Source organism: Anolis sagrei, chromosome X (genome assembly GCF_037176765.1).
Source record: "Anolis sagrei isolate rAnoSag1 chromosome X, rAnoSag1.mat, whole genome shotgun sequence".
NCBI classification, from domain to species: domain Eukaryota; kingdom Metazoa; phylum Chordata; class Lepidosauria; order Squamata; family Dactyloidae; genus Anolis; species Anolis sagrei.
Genome location: NC_090034.1, coordinates 100,191,642 through 100,211,778, shown reverse-complemented (window position 1 = coordinate 100,211,778; position 20,137 = coordinate 100,191,642). Strand labels below are relative to the sequence as shown.

Genomic DNA, 20,137 nt, shown 5'->3' with positions numbered 1-20,137 from the left:
TTGGACTGGATGGCCCATGAGGTCTCTTCCAACTCTTTGATTCTGTGTTTCTATAATTGGCCCCCCTGATTAGCATTGAATGGCCTTGACGCTTCAAAGCCAGTTACTTCCTGTCTAAGGGAATCCTTTGTTGGGAGGTGTTAGCTGGCCCTGATTGTTTCTTGTATGGAATCCCCCTGTTTTATGGTCTTGTAGCTTTCAGTACACCTGAGGTTCCTTAATATTGGGGACATTGAAGTATCTAAACCACCAGTTTGTATATCTATATGTATATATGCATATATGTAAACACACCTTCACATGCATATATGAGCACATAAATAATGAGAGAGGAATAGAGAATTGGAATATCCATTTCTGACTCAATCGCCTTTGGTTTTAACATCCATAACTAACATGACTATTGATGGGAGAAAGAATGCTTGTCTGTTTGAGGTAGTTGTGAATGTTTCAATTGGCCACCTTGATTAGCATTCAATGGCTCAGTAGTTTCAAGGTCTGGCTTCTGACTGCCTGGGGGAATCCTTTGTTGGGAGGTGATTAGCAATAACACCAGTATAAAACATAAATGCATAAAAAGTTAAAAACAGTAACAATTAGTTATATCATCACCCAATCACATAGTCACACATCCAATTCCAAATTATCATAACTGTCATCAAGTCCAGTTCCATGTTCAAAGTGCTGCTACACCCAGTAGCCAAAGGCCTGGTTCCATAACCACGATTTTAGTTTTTTTCCTGAAGGAAAGGAGGGAGGACGCTGATCTAATCTCGCTGGGGAGCGAATTCCACAAGCGGGGGGTCACCACCGAGAAGGCCCTGTCCCTCGTACCCACCAGACGCATTTGCGAAGCCGGTGGGACCGAGAGCAGGGCCTCCCCAGCAGATCTTAGACTATGAGGTGGAACGTAGAGGGAAATACATTCGGATAAGTAAGCTGGGCAGCGGATTCCACAGGCAGGGGGGTTACCACCGAGAAGGCCCTATCCCTCGTGTTCACCAAACGCGTTTGCGAAGCTGGTGGGACCGAGAGCAGGGCCTCCCCAGCAGATCTTGGACTATGAGGTGGAACGTAGAGGGAGATATGTTCAGATAAGTAAGATGGGCAGTGAATTCCACAGGCAGGGGGGCACCACCGAGAAGGCCCTATCCCTCGTCCTCACCAGACGCGTTTGCGAAGCTGGTGGGAATGAGAGCAGGGCCTCCCCAGCAAATCTTAGACTACGAGGTGGAATGTAGAGGGAGATATGTTCAGATAAGTAAGATGGGCAGTGAATTCTACAGGCAGGGGGGCACCACCGAGAAGGCCCTATCCCTCGTCCTCACCAGACGCGTTTGCGAAGCTGGTGGGAATGAGAGCAGGGCCTCCCCAGCAGATCTTAGACTACGAGGTGGAACATAGAGGGAGATACGTTCGGATAAGTAAGCTGGGCAGCGAATTCCACAGGCAGGGGGTCACCACCAAGAAGGCCCTATCCCTCATCCTCACCAGACGCGTTTGCGAAGCTGGTGGGACCGAGAGCAGGTCCTCCCCAGCAGATCTCAGACTACGAGGTGGAACGTAGAGGGAGATACGTTCGGATAAGTAAGCTGGGCAGCGAATTCCACAGGCAGGGGGTCACCACCGAGAAGGCCCTATCCCTCGTCCTCACCAGATGCGTTTGCGAAGCTGGTGGGATTGAGAGCAGGGCCTCCCCAGCAGATCTTAGACTACGAGGTGGAACGTAGAGGGAGATACGTTCGGATAAGTAAGCTGGGCAGCGAATTCCACAGGCAGGGGATCACCACCGAGAAGGCCCTATCCCTCGTACTCACCAGATGCGTTTGCGAAGCTGGTGGGATTGAGAGCAGGGCCTCCCCAGCAGATCTCAGACCAAGAGGTGGAACGTAGAGGGAGATACATTCGGATAAGTAAGCTGGGCAGCGAATTCCACAGGCAGGGGGTCACCACCGAGAAGGCCCTATCCCTCGTCCTCCCCAGACGCGTTTACGAAGCTGGTGGGATTGAGAGCAGGGCCTCCCCAGCAGATCTTAGACTACAAGGTGGAACATAGAGGGCGATACGTTTGGATAAGTAAGCTGGGACGGAACTGTACAGGGCTTTATAGGCCAAGACCAGTAACAATTAGTTATATCATCACCTGATCTAAACTCGCTGGGGAGCGAATTCCACAAGCGGGGGGTCACCACCAAGAAGGCCCTGTCCCTCGTCCCCACCAGATGCGTTTGCGAAGCCGGTGGGACCGAGAGAAGGACCTCCCCAGCAGACCTTGTGGAACGTAGAGGGTGGAACGTAGAGGGAGATACATTTGGATAAGTAAGCTGGGACGGAACCATATAGGGCTTTATAGGCCAAGACCATCACTTTGAATTGTGCTTGGAAGTGGACCGGCAACTAGTGGAGCTGACATATCAGGAGGGGTGGTGTCACCAAAACAATGACAGCAAATCAGGAGGGAGGATGCTGAACTAATCTTGCTGGGGAGCGAATTTCACAAGCAGGGGGTCACCACCGAGAAGGCGCTATCCCTCGTCCCCACCAGAAACATTTGCGAAGCTGGTGGGACCAAGAGTAGGGCCTTAGACTACGAAGTGGAACGTAGAAGGAGATACCTTCGGATAGGTAAACTGAGCCGGAACCGTATAGGGCTCTATAGGCCAAGACCATCACTTTGAATTATGCTTGGAAGTGGATCGGCAACTAGTGGAGCTGACATAACAGGGGGGGGGGGGGGTGTCACCAAAACAATGACAGCAAATCAAGAGTGACACAGAAACAGATGCCGGAGAAGAAGCCCGGAGATGAGGACAATGCTGGGTGGTGCGAGGGATGGAGGAAGAAGCCAGGCCAGGGATGCGATGCTGGCAGAAGGTCTCCATCACCATCGTCTTCTGCCCCAGTCCATGCATCCGATGCCTTCACCTCCAAGCCTGGACTCCCTAAGAGCCAGGCAGGGAATGGGTTAATGTGTAGACCCTTCTACTTCCGGATGTGTTCATAGCTCAGGGCTGTGGAGCTGGAAGAGGAGAGCATCTTTCTTTCTCTGCCTCCCCTCCTCCTCCTCCTCATCTTCATCTCCCCATCTAGATAGAATAGAAAGGAGAGCATCCAAACAGAAAGAGAGAGAGAGAGAGGGTGCCCAGAGAGGAGGATAAACACACACTAAATACAATATTATCCAAATGATGGGTATTGTCATCTTCGCCCCAATCTTTATTTTTTTTTTTCAACCGCTCTCCATAAAGAATTAGGTTGACAGGTCACTTGGGTCCCTTGACTCCCCACATCCAGGCCCCCCATCCCTCTCCTGTCCAAGACCTACGGCTGCTTTAAGAGGAGGAGGAGACCAGGAGAAACTGACAAGCCCATCTTGTGTGTGTCTCTCTCTGTGTGCGCCTCCTCCTCCTCCTCCTCCTCTGTCTCTCTTCCCCCCCATCCCTGACTGGCCGGCCCTCTCTGTTTGCCAAGGAGAAGGGGGCTCCATAGGGGTGGGTGGGAAGGCAGGCAGGCGAGAAACCCTCCTGGGTGAGGGGGGGCTTTGGGGACCCTCGGAGGAGCCCCCCCACACCTCCTTTCCCACCTTCTCTCTTTTCTCTCCTCCTCTTTTCCACCCCCCTCTTTGCTTCTTTTTGTGTATGTGTGTGTGTATGTGTGTGTATACATCCCTTGCATCTTGGCTTTGATAGGATTGAAACCACAACCATTTAAAAGCAAGGAGGAGGAGGAAAGGGGGAGATAGTGGATGTGATGTCCATGTTTTGAAGGAGGGGGGAAAAAAAGAAAGAGAAAGAAATCAAGGCGGAAGAGACAAGAGTGTGAGAGTGTTTTGGAAGAAGGGGTGGCACTGGGTCATCATCACACATCCCTTCTCTCTCCTCCTTTCTAATTACTATATATATATATATTCTACAAGGACCATCACTTATATCCGTTCAGCACTTGATGGACAGCCCAAATCTGGAAGATAAGAAGGTCTACTTGGAAGAAAAGAGATTTCTACAAGCAAGGAAAGAATAATCCCTTCTTTTTCTTTTACACACACACATATCACATTCATGGGAATCTCATGCCGGCATCAAACTCGCTTTCCTGCTTAGCTTTCTCTTTGGCTGAATTATTTGTTCTTGTTTTTGTTTACATTTTCCGAAATTGTTCTTCTATGGACCGTTTGAACTCTTGAGCAAACTGTTCTTCCTTTTGGAAGGATTTTTAATATTTTTTTGGCCATAGTTTTTTTTTCTTTTGGTCCTCCCTCTCTCTTCGATTTGGCTGAAATGATGGGAAGCAGAATGAAAGACCCCTTCTTTGGGAAAGAGTGAAGTTTTCCTGGAGTCCCCAAGAGGAGCCGTCTCCCCCCAAAGCGGGGGAGAAGCCCAAGGAAAAGGAAACCTGGAGGGAAAACTTTGGAAGATCTGATGGCACAAAGGGTAAGGTGATGATGCTCCAGATGCCTCTTGTTTCCCCCCTCTTTTCCCATGCCTCTTGTTGTCGTTGTGACTTGGAGTTTTCTTTAAAAATGACATTGTAAACAAAGAATCCCTGACTTGTTAACTTCCAAAGTCAACTCTCTTTCAGGCTCTTTTTGGTCCTATTTTGGAGAATGAATTCTTTTCCTGCGTGTCTTGATTCTTAAGTTTTACAGAAAACTCTTCTACTTTAGGTTTTGAATTTGTTTTGCTTCCTAAACTCCATTTCCCCTTCCATCCGCAAAACATAAACAATTCACTGGGTTGTTGTGTGTTTTCTGAGCTGAATGGCCATGTTCCAGAAGCATTCTCTCCTGATGTTTCGCCTGCATCTATGGCAGGCATCCTCAGAGATTGTGAGGTCTGTTGGAAACTAGGAAAGTTAGGTTTATATATCTATTCTTTCTCCCACCCTGGACATCCTTCCACAGATATATACTAGTTTCCAACAGACCTCACAACCTCTGAGGATGCCTGCCATAGATGCAGGCAAAATGTCAGGAGAGAATGCTTCTGAAACATTATACAGCCCAGAAAACACATAACAACCCAGTTGATTCCAGCCATGAAAGCCTTCGATAATACAATAAATAATTCAGCTCAAACTTTTGCTTTGTCAATATGTTATTGTACTTTCTTCCCAACTTCATCATCCGAACCATTCTGATTTGTAAATATTTTTCTTTCTTTCCCATTCAAACCTTTTAGTTGGCAAGTGTCAAGTGGAATTGGGAAAGTGGGCATACAGTGGAAGGAGAGAGACAAAAAATATGCCTTTCCCCCCAAAACTTTGAAATTATCCCCTTCTTCCGAGGAGAAATAATAGCTCTTGTGTCCGTTTCCCCCCAAATACTATTTGGTCCTATTTTGGAGAGCAAAACAAACAAACAAACAAGAATGAATTATTTCCCTGTGTGTCTTGATTCTTAAGTTTTACACAAAACTCTTCTACTTTGGGTTTTGGATTTGTTTTGCTTCCCAAAGTCCCTTTCCCCTTCCATCCGCTAAACATAAACAATTCAGCCCAAACTTCTGCTTTGTCAATGTGTTATTGTACCCTTTTATTTCCCACTTCATCATCCGAACCATTCTGATTTGTAAATATTTTTCTTTTTGTCCCATTGACACCCTTTAGTTGGCAAGTGTCAAGTGGAATTGGGAAAGTGGGCAAACAATGGAAGGAGGGAGAGAAAAAAAATATGCCTTTCCCCCCCAAAAAACTTGAAATTACCCCTTCTTTCAAAGAGGAATAATAGCTCTTTAAGAATGTTTGTGTCCGTTCCCCCCAAAATACTATTTGGTCCTGTTTTGGAGAGGAAAACAACAATAGCTTTTTAAGAATTTGTTCTGGTCAGTGACCGTAATAAAGTTTTGTATTGGATTGTAAGGTTTGTGTCCCGTCTCCCCCAAATACTATTTAAAATGATACAGATTTGGCTCAAAATCCAACCCCATATTTAGGAGATTTGTGAAAGTCTCCATAGCAAAATAGAGGCACAGGGTGTCTTTGAGGAGGGACAAAACCCCTCCCCAAAAGTCTCTCTTTTAGGGCAAACTCTTCCTTGACTTTCCTCGGCCCTTTGGCTTTGATTCGGGGCTGCTCATTTCAAAGCCTCAATGGGGCTGCTTTGTGGCATTTTGTGATGCCTTTCTAAAGTTTTTCCACTCCCTTATTCTCCTTTGACCCCCCTCCATGGAGCCGCAGAAAGGGACTGGCCCCCTTGAAAGGCCGGGGTTAATGTGTCTTGAATGTGGCCGGTTGTAAGAAATCCCCAAAACTTTCTTTTCTTTCTCTCTCTATGGGACGCTAAATTCCCAGCCATCACCATGTAGTTATATACATATATATACACATATAGAGAGTTGCAATTTTTTTTTAAAAAAATGTTGCAACAAACCTATTTTGAAATCCAGCTTTGCAAAATGCAATGCAACGACGAGATTCCCGAGCGACACAAAATTTTGTAAATGTTTTTTTCTGCAAGGAAATTGTTTTCTGATGCAAAGTTTTGTAAGCCGTTGGGAGATAATTTTCCCAACTTTTTTTCCCCATTGAAAGGCAGTGTTTGCCTATAATGTAATATAATATAATATAATATAATATAATATAATATAATATAATATAGATAATTTCCCCAACTTTTTTCCCCATTGAAAGGCAGTGTTTGCCTATAATATAATATAATATAATATAATATAATATAATATAATAATATAATATAATATTATAATATAATATAATATAATATAGAAAGTTTTTTTAATTATAGATATATTGGTAGAAACATACAATCTTCAAAAATACAAGTATTTTTCCTCAATCCCACCATCTCTCCATTCCCTCCTGAGAACTTCTACTCTTGATTTCTCATTTCATAATACAAAGGTACAGAAATACTATTAAATATTTATATCTCAGGATGTTTTTCTATTATTATTATTATTATTATTATATATTATATTATTATAATCAATTAATTCCTCAAAGTCAAAGCAAAAGGATGGGAAGCGCTTTCAAACTTCTTGTGCTAAATTGACATGATGCAAAACTTTATTAGAATTCGAACTTAATGGAAATGTGTTTTTTTTCTGCATCCAAGGAGTTTAGCAATCCTTTTTGAGAACCTCCAAAAAAAACCCCACTTATCTCTCCCCAAATAATTAAGAAATTGTTTTAAATCTGTAGTTTTGAAAACTACACTTTTGTCAAAAAAAAGAAAGATCTATGGAGCTGAAAAGTGAGGTTTCGCAGATGAAGGCAGAGAGAGGTTAAATGCTTCTGTCCTTCTGTATACAAAGCAGCCGAGATAAAGGCGAGATTTAAATAAGAATAGTTGGCCGGGTAGGAAAATGTCACACTTTTTTTCCTGGGGGGGGGGGGGGGGGGGGGGAAGAGAGGGAGATGTGGGGCCAGCAAAGGTTTTCTTTAATCTCAGAGTTGAATGTGCTTAGTGGAAGTTGGATGAATGATTGTAATTAATGTAATATTTAAAATACTAATAATACTTTATTTATATACCACCTTATCTCCCCAAGAGGATTCAGGACGATTTCCAACATAAGGCAAAACATTCAATTGCCATACAACACAATTAAATATCATAAAGCATAAACATCAAAATTCTACAATCAACCAAAATGTAAAATCCAGTTTCAATATATAATATTTGTTTCACAAATTTCCTTTAAAACCAAGGGAAAAGAATGGAGGAAGAAAGAAATGCCAAAGACATGGATGAATGGTGACTCTTTTAGTTTGGGAAAGTCTGAAGAAGGCTGGGAGGAAGTTAATTCATATATTTTAGAGGAAGGAAACTGGCCAATCCAGCTCCTTTAGAGACCCCGATGCATTTCATGGTGTCGCCATAAGTCCACAGGCAACTTGAAAGCACATACGCATGATACCCATTTTCTTTTTCCAAAACCAGAACCCCAGTTTCAGAAGTATTGCAATTGAACTTGCTTGAGAGGCCATCGAGATGTGCAGCGTCCGAATCCCAGCTTGGAAAACCTAATGTGTGTGTTTAATCCCTCTGTCTGGAAAGTTCAGCGCCTTTCCAAATTCCCATGGCTTTCGAAGTTTGCCGAGCTCTCTCTTTCTCTTGTTCGTTGACCAAAAACACAACACATTTAATAAATTAACTGATGGGATCATTTTGAAGAGGAAGAGAAGTTTTGCAGATGGGTTTCCAAAAATCAGGAGCAAGATCAGCAACTCTGCCGGTTGGTTAGCAAGGAATTGTGTGCATGTTAGGAAAGAGAGAGAGAGATTAAATGATGAGGATGTTTAGATTCCCTTTTGGATTTTTATCTCTCTTCACACAAGGCAGCAAATATTGTTCTGATGAAGAAGGGGGGAGTTTGAAATTGACGAGTCGGAATGGTGTGAAATTGCCTTAAGTGGCAAAAAGTTTGCCCAAAAAGGAAGAAAGAAAGAAAAACAGGAAGACAGACAGAGAGAGAGAGAGAGAAGGAAGGAAGGAAGGAAGGAAAGAGAGGGAGGGAGGAAAGAAAGAAAGAAAGATGAAGGAAAAAAAGGAAGGAAGGAAAAAAGAAAGAAGGGGAAAGAAAGAAAGAAAGAAAGAAAGAGGAAGGAAGGAAGGAAGGAAGGAAGGAAGGAAGGAAGGAAGGAAAAAGAAAGGAAGGAAAGAAGGAAGGAAGGAAGGAAGAGGGAGAAAGAAAGAAAGAAAGAAAGAAAGAAAGAAAGAAAGAAAGAGAAAGAAAGGAAGAAAGACAGGAAGAAAAAGACAGGAAGGACAGGAAAGAAGGAAGGAAGGAAGACAGGAAGAAAGAAAGAAAAAAAGAAGGAAGGAAGAAGGAAAAAGAAAGAGGGAGAAAGAAAGAAAGAAAGAAAGAAAGAAAGAAAGAAAGAAAGAAAGGAGGGAGGGGGGAAGGAAAGACAGAAAGAAAGAAAAAAGGAAAGAAGGAAAGAAGAAAAGGGAGAGAGAATGAGAGAATGAGAGAAAGAAAGAAAGAAAGAAAGAAAGAAAGGAATTAAAAAGGAAGGAAGGAAGGAAGGAAGGAAGGAAGGAAGGAAGGAAGGAAGGAAGGTAGGATGGAAGGAAGGAAAAGAAAAGAAAAAAAGAAGGATGGAAGGAAGGAAGGAAGGAAGGAAGGAAGGAAGGAAGGAAGGAAGGAAGGAAGGAAGGAAGGAGAAGATGGAAAATGTCAACTAAAGAGGATGCTGAAGTTTGGGGTTAGGGTGTTGAATGGTTACAAAAAGAAATAGTGACCATTGTCCTTATATTATGGGTTTTCCAAGCCAGGATGTGGATGGAGATAGATAGAAATTAACATTATCTGGAGTTTGAGGTTTGTGGGAGAAGAAGGACGAGCAAACCAAACCAGGATGCGGGAAAGAGGAACCAGAGATGGCCGCGTTAGGGACAACTGTAATAGGCTAGAGGGCCAATTTTTTGACCACCAATTCATTTAAAAAATAAGAATATACTCCTGGTTTTGAAAAAATAATTCAACACTTTGGGGGAACCCTGTGATTCATCTGAATTGATGTTCTTACAGAGTCCTGACAAAGTCTATTTTTGAGCAGGAAACAAAATTTAAAAAGAAGGAAATCTAGATGATGATGATGATGATGATGATTGTGTTTATTTATATCCCACTTTTTCTTTCCTCCATGAGACTCAAAGATTGGGAAAAATGTGTCGCATATGGCCTGTGATCCCCTTACTTTATCCATCTGTGTCCTATAACTTTATTTGCTCTGTGCGGACACATGTTTATCACCAGGAGCGGGGAGAGCGTCCCAAGCAGTCTATAACTTACTGTTTTATTTCCGCTTCCTCGGGCACAATTTCCCACAATTTCTCATCTCATACCAGGACCACAGAACTTTTTTGAATGTGAAGAGTAACCCCGAAATTTGTAGGAAGATCATAATGAATATTGTATTGTCAAAGGCTTTCATGGTCGGAATCACTGGGTTGTTGTGAGTTTGACCATGTTCCAGAAGCATTCTCTCCTGATGTTTCACCCACATCTGTGGCAGGCATCCTCAGAGGTTGTGAGGTCTCACAATCCCTGAGGATGCCTGCCATAGATGCAGGTGAAATGTCAGGAGAGAATGCTTCTGGAACATGGTCATACAGCCCGGAAAACTCACATCAACCCATTATGAATATTACTTCCATGCCTATTTTTACCAAACAGATGTATAGAGTATAGTGAATCATAATAACAATAGTAATATAATACAGCTTTGTCAACTAATGCAGCCAACAGTATCGGAAAGGCAAGGGCCAAAGAGTCAACACACAGGAATATTATTAAGGAAAAAACAGAAGAGTTACGGAATCAATTCATAAATGGACACTTGTGATTGGTCGTTCCTCTGGGAGATCAACTACACTTGAGTTTTTGGCGTCCTGAAAGCATCGACCTCTAAATAAGTATTCTTCCCCATGACATATCCCTTCGTTGCGTGAATTCCCAGCAATGCGGAAAGTGAGGCATTAAAAACCATTCATTCCCCTTTAGAACTATAACTCTTCCTATCTTTGCTCAGTTCTCCTTGGTTGGGTCCCTTTGCCCCCTTTCCGTGAGATGCCGGCTTCAGTGTCTAAACCCTGAAGTGGCTGTAAGGGTGAGGCGTTTGGGGGGATATTCCACAGGATTCTTATTTAGGGGTGCAAGACCCCCATGTCACCCTCCTTGTCTGTATACCCCTTTCCTAGGGTCAGATTTAAATAAAATACCCCTGATTTTGGTGATATGCTTGTAGTGGAAATGGACAGATTGGGGCATCTATATAGGACGGCAGGGAAGGAAGGGGCACGACCCTCATTTCCTCCTGATTACCTTATGATTTGCGTGTGCGTGTGTGTGTGTGTGTGTCAAATCATAGCATCATAGTATCCTGGAATCATGATATCATGGAATCGTGGAATTATAGCATCATAGAATGGAATCATAGTATCCTGGAATCATATTATCATGGAATTATAGTATCATAGAATTGTGGTACCATGGAATCATAGAATCACAGAATCATGGAATTATAGTATCATAGAATTGTGGTATCATGTTATCCTGGAATCATATTATTATGGGATTATAGTATCATAGAACTGTGGTATCATGATATCCTGGAATCATATTATCATGGAATTATAGTATCATACAATTGTCGTAACATGGTATCCTGGAATCATATTATCATGGAATCATATTATCATGGAATTATAGTATCATAGAATTGCGGTATCATGGAATTATAGTACCATAGAATCATAATATAACGGAATCACGGCATCATGTTGTCATAGAATCAGAGAATTATAGTATCATGGAATCACAACATCATGGAAGCATAGAATCACAGAAACATGGAATTATAGTATCATAGAATCATGGCATCATGCTATCCTCGAATCATATTATCATGGGATTATAATATCCTAGAATTGTGGTATCATGATATCCTGGAATCATATTATCATGGAATTATAGTATCCTAGAATTGTGGTATCATGGTATCCTAGAATCATATTATCATGGAATTATAGTATCCTAGAATTGTGGTATCATGGAATCACAGAATCATGGAATTATAGTACCAATAGAATCATAATATAATGGAATCATGGCATCATGTTGTCATAGAATCAGAGAATTATAGTATCATGGAATCATAACATCATGGAAGCATAGAATCACAGAATCATGGAATTATAGTATCCTAGAATTGTGGTATCATGGTATCCTGGAATCATATTACCATGGGATTACTACCCTGTGTCGCCTTCGGGCTGAAATGGGCGGGATAGAAATAATGTAAATAAATAAATAAATAAATAAATTATAGTATCATAGAATTGTGGTATCATGGAATCATAGAATCACAGAATCATGGAATTATAGTATCATAGAATCATAATATAACAGAATCATGGCATCATGTTGTCATAGAATCCGAGATAGTATCATGGAATCATAACATCATGGAAGCATAGAATCACAGAATCATGGAATTATAGTATCATAGAATCATGGCATCATGCTATCCTGGAATCATATTATCATGGTATTATAGTATCATAGAATCGTGGTATCATGCTATCCTGGAATCATATTATCGTGGGATTATAGTATCACGGAATCATAATATCATGGAATTATAGTACCATAGAATCATAATATAACGGAATCATATCATCATGTGATAGAGTCAGAGAATTATAGTATCATGGAATCATAATATCATGGAATTATAGTATCATAGACTCTTGGAACTGTAGTATCATAGATCCATGGCATCACAATATCATAGTATAATGGAATCATAGTCCCATGATATCATGGAATCATAGTATAAATCATGGAATAATAGTATCTAAGGGCACTTCCACACAGCCATACAACCCAGAATATCAAGGCAGATAATCATAGAATCATGGTATCAGAGGCCACTTCTACACTGCTATGTAATCCAGATTACCAAAGCTTTGAACTGGATTATATGAGTCTACACTGCTATATAATCCAGTTCAAAGTGGATAAGGTGGATTTTATATGTCAGTGTAGAAGGGGCCCTAGTACTATGATTCCAGGATACTATATCATGGAACAGTATCATAGAATCACAGACGTGTGGAATTATAGTAACATTATGGAATCGTGGAATTAGAGTATGATGGAATTATAGTATCATAGAATCATGGAATTATAGTATCACTGAATCATTTATAGCACCATACAACCACAGTATCATGGAATCATGGAACAGAAACATGGAATCATGGAATTATAGTATCATGGAATCATAGTATAGCCCGAGTCAAGAGGGGTGGTATATAAAAATAGTAAATAAATAAATAATGGGATCCTAGTATCATAGAATCATGGAGTTGTAGTATCTTGGAATTACATTATCATGGAATCATGGAATCATAGAATAGAATCAGAGTCACAGAACCATGGAATTATAGTATCACAGAACCCTTGAAGTGACTGGACTGACCCTGAAGGAGCTGGGGGTGGTGACGGCCGACAGGGAGCTCTGGTGTGGGCTGGTCCATGAGGTCACGAAGAGTTGGAGACGACTGAACGAATGAAAAAAAAAAGAACCATGGAATCATTGTTTCATGGAATTATAGTATCATAGTATCATGGAATTATAGAATAGAATCAGAATCACAGAACCATGGAATTATAGTATCATAGAATCATAACAGAACCATGGAATCACAGTATCATATAAGTAAAAGTATCATGGACTCATAGAATCATTGTATCACGGAATTATAGTAACACAGTATAATGGAAGCCTAGTGTCATGGGATCTTGAGAGCAAAGTCCTCCTGGGCATCCCTTTGGAAAGTTCTTGGGATCCGTGGGAAAGGGATGGTTGTCTCTCTAAACTCCCTTCTCTCTTTCTTCCTCCAGTATGATGAGCTGGTCCACTACGCGGCCCTGGAGGGGGTCTCCCTGCCAGGAGGGGCATCAGGGACGCCGACGGGGGCCTTCGGGGAGCCCCACCCGGGTGCACGACCCCTGCCCGCCCACCACCCGCTCGCCCAAGGCGCACCCTACGGCTCGGCAGGGGTCAACAGCCACCGGCCTGGGATGCCCCCCGGAATGGGGGCCGGAGACGCCCTGAAGCGGGAGAAGGACGAGATCTACGGGTGAGTGAGTCCCCAGCAAGGGATCGAGGCCATTGGGCTGGAGGGGGACTTCCAGAAATGTCGTTGCTCCGACTTACGTACAAACCCAAGTTCAGAACCAACCCTACAGACCCAATCTGGGGACTGCCTGCTTGGATAAGGCTAGGGAGGGAGGCCGTGGAGTAGAGTACAAAACCCAGCTTTCATTGACACTTCCTTTAAATCCTACTCTTTAATCCCATTTTAAGGTTTGTATGTTTTTTTCAAAAGTTTTGAACTGTATATTGTACCGTTGGGACTTTTTTTCTGAAATTTATTTGTTTATTTATTTATTTTATTTGTCGTGTCAGGACAACCAGTCAAATTATATTACATTTCTAACAGAACAAAGCAAACAAGCAGACAGACACTTTCCGAAAGAGAAAGTGGGATATTACAACAACTATTTTTGTTATTATTATTATTATTATTATTATTATTATTATTATTATTGTGGGATATTACAACAACTATTGTTGTTGTGTTATTGTTGTTGTTATTATTATTATTGTTATTGTAGGACACTACAACAATTATTATTGTTATTATTATTGTGGGATATTACAACAACTATTATTATTGTTGTTGTTATTATTATTATTATCAATGTGGGATATTACAACAACAATTATTGTTATTATTAATATTAATGTGGAATATTACAACAACTATTATTATTATTATTATAAATGTGGAATATTACAACAACTATTACTGTTGTTATTATTATTAATGTGGGATATTACGACAACTATTATTGTTGCTATTATTATTAATGATAATAATAATAATGATAATAGTTGTAATAGAGAAAGTGGGATGTTACAGCAACAACTAATGTCATCATCACCAATTTTAGTAATGATAATAATTGCTTGAAAGAGAAAGCGGGATATTATAATAATAACATCTGTTATTAACATCATCATCAATTAGTCTCCATATGGAGAGATTAAGTGGGATATAAATAAATAAATGATATTATTGATAGTAATAGCTTGAAAGAGAGAGTGGGATATTACCTCAACAACTATTGTCATCATCTTCATCATCATCATCATCAATGATAGTAATGATAATAATAGCTTGAAAGAGAAAGTGGGATATTAAAGCAACAACTGTTATTAACATCATCATCAATGAGTCTAATAATAGCTAATAATAGCTTGAAAGAGAAAGCCAGATATTACATCAACAACTATTGTCATCACCATCATCGTCATTATTAATGGTTCCTTTTCATGTCAGGAGCGACTTGAGAAACTGCAAGTCACATCTGGTGTGAGAGAATTGGCCATCTGCAAGGACATTACCCAGGGGACACCTGGATATTTGATGTTTTCCCATCCTTTGATGTTTTCCCATCCTTCTCTCATGTCCCCACATGGGGAGCTGGAGCTGACAGAGGGAGCTCAGCCAGCTCAGCCGGCTCTCCCCAGATTCAAACCGCTGACCTGCTGACACTAGGGTTTAACCCATTGCGCCACCAGGCAAATATTATATTATATTATTATATATTATTATATTATTATCAATGATATTTTTTTTGGTCGTGTCAGGAGCGACTTGAGAAACTGCATCAGAAGCGACATTATTAATGATGATAATAATATAATAATTGTTGTAATAGAGAAAGCTGGATAGTACAAGAACTATTACTCTTATTATCATGATTAATAATGAAAATAATAATAGTTGTAATAGAGAAAGCAGGATATCACAACTATTATCATCAGCATCATCAATGATAATAATAGATGGAAAGAGAAAGCGGGATATTACAACAAATATGATTATAATTATCGTCATATCATTAATATTATGAATGCTCATAATGCTAATAATAGTTGTAATAGTAGAGAAAGTAAGGTATTACAACAACTATAATCATAATCAATAATAATAATTAACAATTTTAATAAGAATTAATAATAATGATAATAATGATAATTGTTATTGCTGTTGTTGTTGTTGTTGTTGTTGTTGTTGTTGTAATAGCCTGCTTTCTCTTTCGGAAAAGAGACCCAAAGTGGCTTACAACACAAAGATTTAGTAAGTATTATTATTACTTACTATTATTTAGTAAGTAATAATAATAATAAATATTTTAATAAGAATTATTATTATTAATAATAGTTGTTGTTGTTGTTGTTGTAATAACCCGCTTTCTCTTTCAGAAAAGAGACCCAAAGTGGCTAACAACACAAAAAAGTTGCTTGTTATTTAATAAGTAATAATAATAATTAATAATTTTAATAAGAATTAATAATAATGATGATAATGATAATTGTTGTTGTTGTTGTTGTAATAGCCCGCTTTCTCTTTCGGAAAAGAGACCCAAAGTGGCTAACAACACTAAAAAAAGTTGCTTGTTATTTAATAAGTAAGAAGTAATAATAATAATAATAATAATGGGTTGTTGTAGGTTTTTTTCGGGCTATATGGCCATGTTCTAGAGACATTCTCTCTTGACATTTCGCCTGCATTATGGCAACATCTATGGGACATCTAATCATCTCTCAACAAAAGATTGCCCCAGACACTGCCAGGCCATCAAATGCTAATCAAGGTGGTCAGTTGAAACATTCACACCTAGCTCCAGCAGGCAAGAGTCCTTTGTCCCACCCTGGTCATTCCATATAAACCCTTTCCCCTAGTTCCAACAGACCTCACCACCTCTTAGGTGCTTGCCATAGATGCAGGCGAAACGTCAGGAGAGAATGCCTCTAGAACATGGCCCTATATCCCGAAAAAACCTACAAAAAACCCAGTGATTCCGGCTATGAAAGCCTTTGACAATAATAATAATAATAATAATAATAATAATAATAATAATAATAATAATAATATTGTTTCAGGTAGTCAGATGTACGTAAGGGAAATTTCACAGAATTCATCTGTAGGGTTGCTTTTCAAAAATACTCCCATCTTTCCCCTTGCATCCCTTTCGCAACTTTCTTCCACCTCTTCTTCCCCGTTATTTATTATTTTATTGTTTCCATAAATCCATCCCATCCAGAGCGAACTCCCTCCTGCAATTCTTAATGGGAGCTCTCTCTGGATTCCTAGCGGCTCGGCCATCCTTCATATCATCCTGTTCAAGGTGATCTCCTGAATTTAATAGATCTTCTGCTCAGAATTCTATTTAAAAATGTCTTTTTATCACTTTGAAAAGCTGTTTTTTTAATTTTCTTTCCATTGAGCTCTAGTCTAATGGGTCTGTTCTCACTCAAACTCCATCCAGAGCTGCCTGTGATTGATAGAGCATCCCCGCTCTTTGAGATTCCTTTGGATTTGGGGCCGGATTCCTTCTCATCTGTTTTTCTTAAGAGTTCTTTAGATCTAGTCTGTGCCTTGCAAATCCACCTCTCTTCTGTCCTTGGCTTCATGCAAATACATTTGCATTTTCATCCATTTAGTTCTCCGGCCATCTTTTCCTAAATCTGAGATGGATCTTAGACGAAAAGGTCTTTTGGTTTCCTGAATGTTTCAACACTGTCGTTTGTGGATTCTGCACATTTTAAATTCTAATATGTGTCGCGGCTTATGCCAACCTTGTGGATTTAATAGGGTTTTCTTAGGCAAGGAATTCTCAGAGGCGGTTTTGCCACTTCCTTTCTCTGAAATAGAGCCTGAATGGTCTCCCATCCAAGAACTAACCAGGGGCTGACCTTGTTTAACCTCTTGAGATCTGACAGATCTGTTGGCTTATTGGTTTCCATAAATCAGAAATTATTTGAAGACAGAAGCAACAAACCTTACTAGGCATGGCAGTTAGGAGAGCTTCCAGTTTCAGAGGAAGTATATCTTGGTGTTATTACTATTTTATTGACACAAAAACACAGTATGACACAGCAAACAAGAGAGATATATGCTGAATTTCGTATCACAAAATCACAAGTCAAACACTTCCGAAGCATTTAGGACGTATGATGTATGATGTATTATTATTATTATTATTATTATTATTATTATTATTACTATACAAGATTAGTACACAGCAAATAAGATCACTGTGGTGGCTGTTGTATTGGATCAAACGTCAGACACTTCCCAAGAGTTGTTTTGCCAGAGCACGTCTTCCCTCTTTAAAGATTTCAGCAGGGATCCCATCAGGTCCGCTGGCTTTGTTATTTTTTTGTTGACTGATGGCATTGCTGACTTCATCCAAACTAGTCAGTGCTGCAAGCTCATCCTTGGTTTGTTGTTGCAGGATGATGATGATGATATTATTATTATTATTATTATTATTATTATTATTATTATTAGAAACACAACAAGATTAGTTCACAGCAAAGAAGATCACTCTGCTGGCTGTTGTATTGGATCACACGTCGGACACTTCCAAAGTGTCTAGGACTATGTGATGTATTGGCGCATAATGTGTGCAGATCCTAGTAGGGTGGCCTTTTGCAGCTGACAGATGCTAATTTTGTCAGCGCCAATTATGTTTAAGTACAGGCCAAGGTCTTTAGGTACTGCACCCAGTGTGCCGATCACCACTGGGACCACCTTCACTGTATTGTGCCAGAGTCTTTGCAGTTCAAGCTCATCACTATACTCCACAATCCTCCATGTTGTAATTTCATCTCATTTTATGAAACTTATTACTTAATCAAGTTTTATTCTGTTTTAATTTATTTTAGGTATCCATAACAGGAATTTTAAGATAGTGATTAGTTTTTATTTGTTTGTGTATTTTTTCTCCTTCTGAGCTCTTCCCTTAGTAACACATTCTCCCCCAGACACACAATCCTCTTCTCTCACCCAAGGTTTTACCAATTTTATCAATTTTATTCTTAGCACATTTGGCCCATCCCGTGTTCCATCTCTCTATGATGTTATTTTGTTTATTTTATTTTGTCATTTCATGTGTTTATTTTGACACTATTTTGTTTCTTTGAACTTTGTTTTGTTTTATTGTTATTTTTGGGCTTAGCCTGATGTTAGCTGCCATGAGTCTCCTTTGGGGAGATGGTGGTGGGGTATAAATAAAGATTGTTGTTGTTGTTGTTTACTTATTTTATTTTGTGTCAAAAGTATTGCATACATAAGTCTAAAAAGGATAAAAATAGAAGGAGCACAAGCAACTAAATAATTTTACAGCAAAAACGGGCAACAGCGACCGCATTGCCTGTAGCTTTAAACAGTTCTTCCTCTGTGCATGAGGCAGGGCATTGTGGGCAAGCATGCAGATGCAGAGTTGTTCGCTCTGCTCCACAGTCACACAAGGTGGAGGATTCTTTTAGGTTGTGCCATTTTGCCAGGTTGTCTTTTGATTTGCCAACTCCACTTCTTTGTCTGTTCAGCGATTCCAAGTTGCCCATTCTTGGTTTATCCCTGGAGGAAGACCCTTGTTGGGGTGGGGGGCATCCAGTGGGATTTCCTGGTTTAGCTGCCCAGAGAGATGCTCTTGCTGTTGCTGGAGGAACATTAAGAGGAGTGGTGGTTCTCATGAAGCTTTGCCTTGATTTAAGTCTACCGAGAGGAGGCTGATAGCAATGCAGTGGGTGCCTTTCACTGTGTCCAACATTATTTGTCTCACAATTGTAGGCAACTTCCCATCACACATTGGAGGAGGGGGGCAATGCCAGCTAAGTTATAGAGTCTATCAACAAGTGTAGTTTTGAGACATCCTGTGATTATTCTACATGTCTCATTTAGTGCTATATTCGCCTGCTTCGTGTGGGCAGATTTATGCCAAACAGGGCAGGCATACTCATCAGTTGAATACGACAATGCCAGGGCTGATGTTTTCATTAATTTTGGGTCTGCACCCCATGTGTTGTCAGTAAGTTTCTGCAGGATGCTATTGCATGAAGCTACTTTGTGCTTTGTGTTCACACAGTGTTTCCTAAATGTTAGCGTTTGATCTAAGTTGACGCCGATATATTTAGAGTGGGAACAGTGTTCAAGGTCTTGGCCTTCCCAGGTAACCTTCAGTTTCTGGTTGACTTCACGATTACGTAGGTGAAAAGCACACACTTGTGTCTTGGCAGAGTTAGGCTTCAGGTGGTTAATATTGTTTTATTATCCACTTCACCTTGCAGCTTGAAGTTGAGTACAGCATAAAAACAGAGAGAAAAAACACAACACTATTAAAATATACACAATACAATACAGGATACACTCATGTAAAAACGCAGGTTAGAATTCACCTATAATACACAGGTTAAAATTAGCAAAAAAAAAATGCAGGATGTATTTTCATTCACTGGTCCAAATTTGGCACAAGTACACAAACGCCCAAATCTGAATACTGGTGGGTTGGGGGGGGGGGGTTGATTTTGTCATTTGGGAGTTGTAGTTACTGGGATTTAACCTATTATCAAAGAGCATTCTGAACTCCAATGATAGAATTGAACCAAACTTGGTACACAGAACTCCCAAGGCCAACAGAAAATACTGGAAGGCTTTGGTGGTAGTTTTGGAGTTGTAGTTCACCTACATCCAGAGAGCACTGTGGACTCAAATAATTGGAGAAAATTTGGCACACATACTCAATAT

General features: G+C 40.2%; 1 protein-coding gene across 1 annotated transcript in view; it reads left to right on the top strand.

The window, feature by feature from the left end:
- The first annotated feature begins 3,029 nt into the window (after nucleotides 1-3,029).
- The window catches only part of LOC137094949 (homeobox protein meis3-like), a 79,587-nt gene continuing 62,479 nt past the window's right edge, over nucleotides 3,030-20,137 (top strand). The window contains exons 1-2 of the mRNA XM_067460961.1: nucleotides 3,030-4,430; nucleotides 13,374-13,612. Of these exons, the coding sequence (XP_067317062.1) occupies nucleotides 4,419-4,430; nucleotides 13,374-13,612 (251 nt within the window). The 5' untranslated portion in view covers nucleotides 3,030-4,418. The remainder of the gene's footprint in view (nucleotides 4,431-13,373; nucleotides 13,613-20,137) is intronic.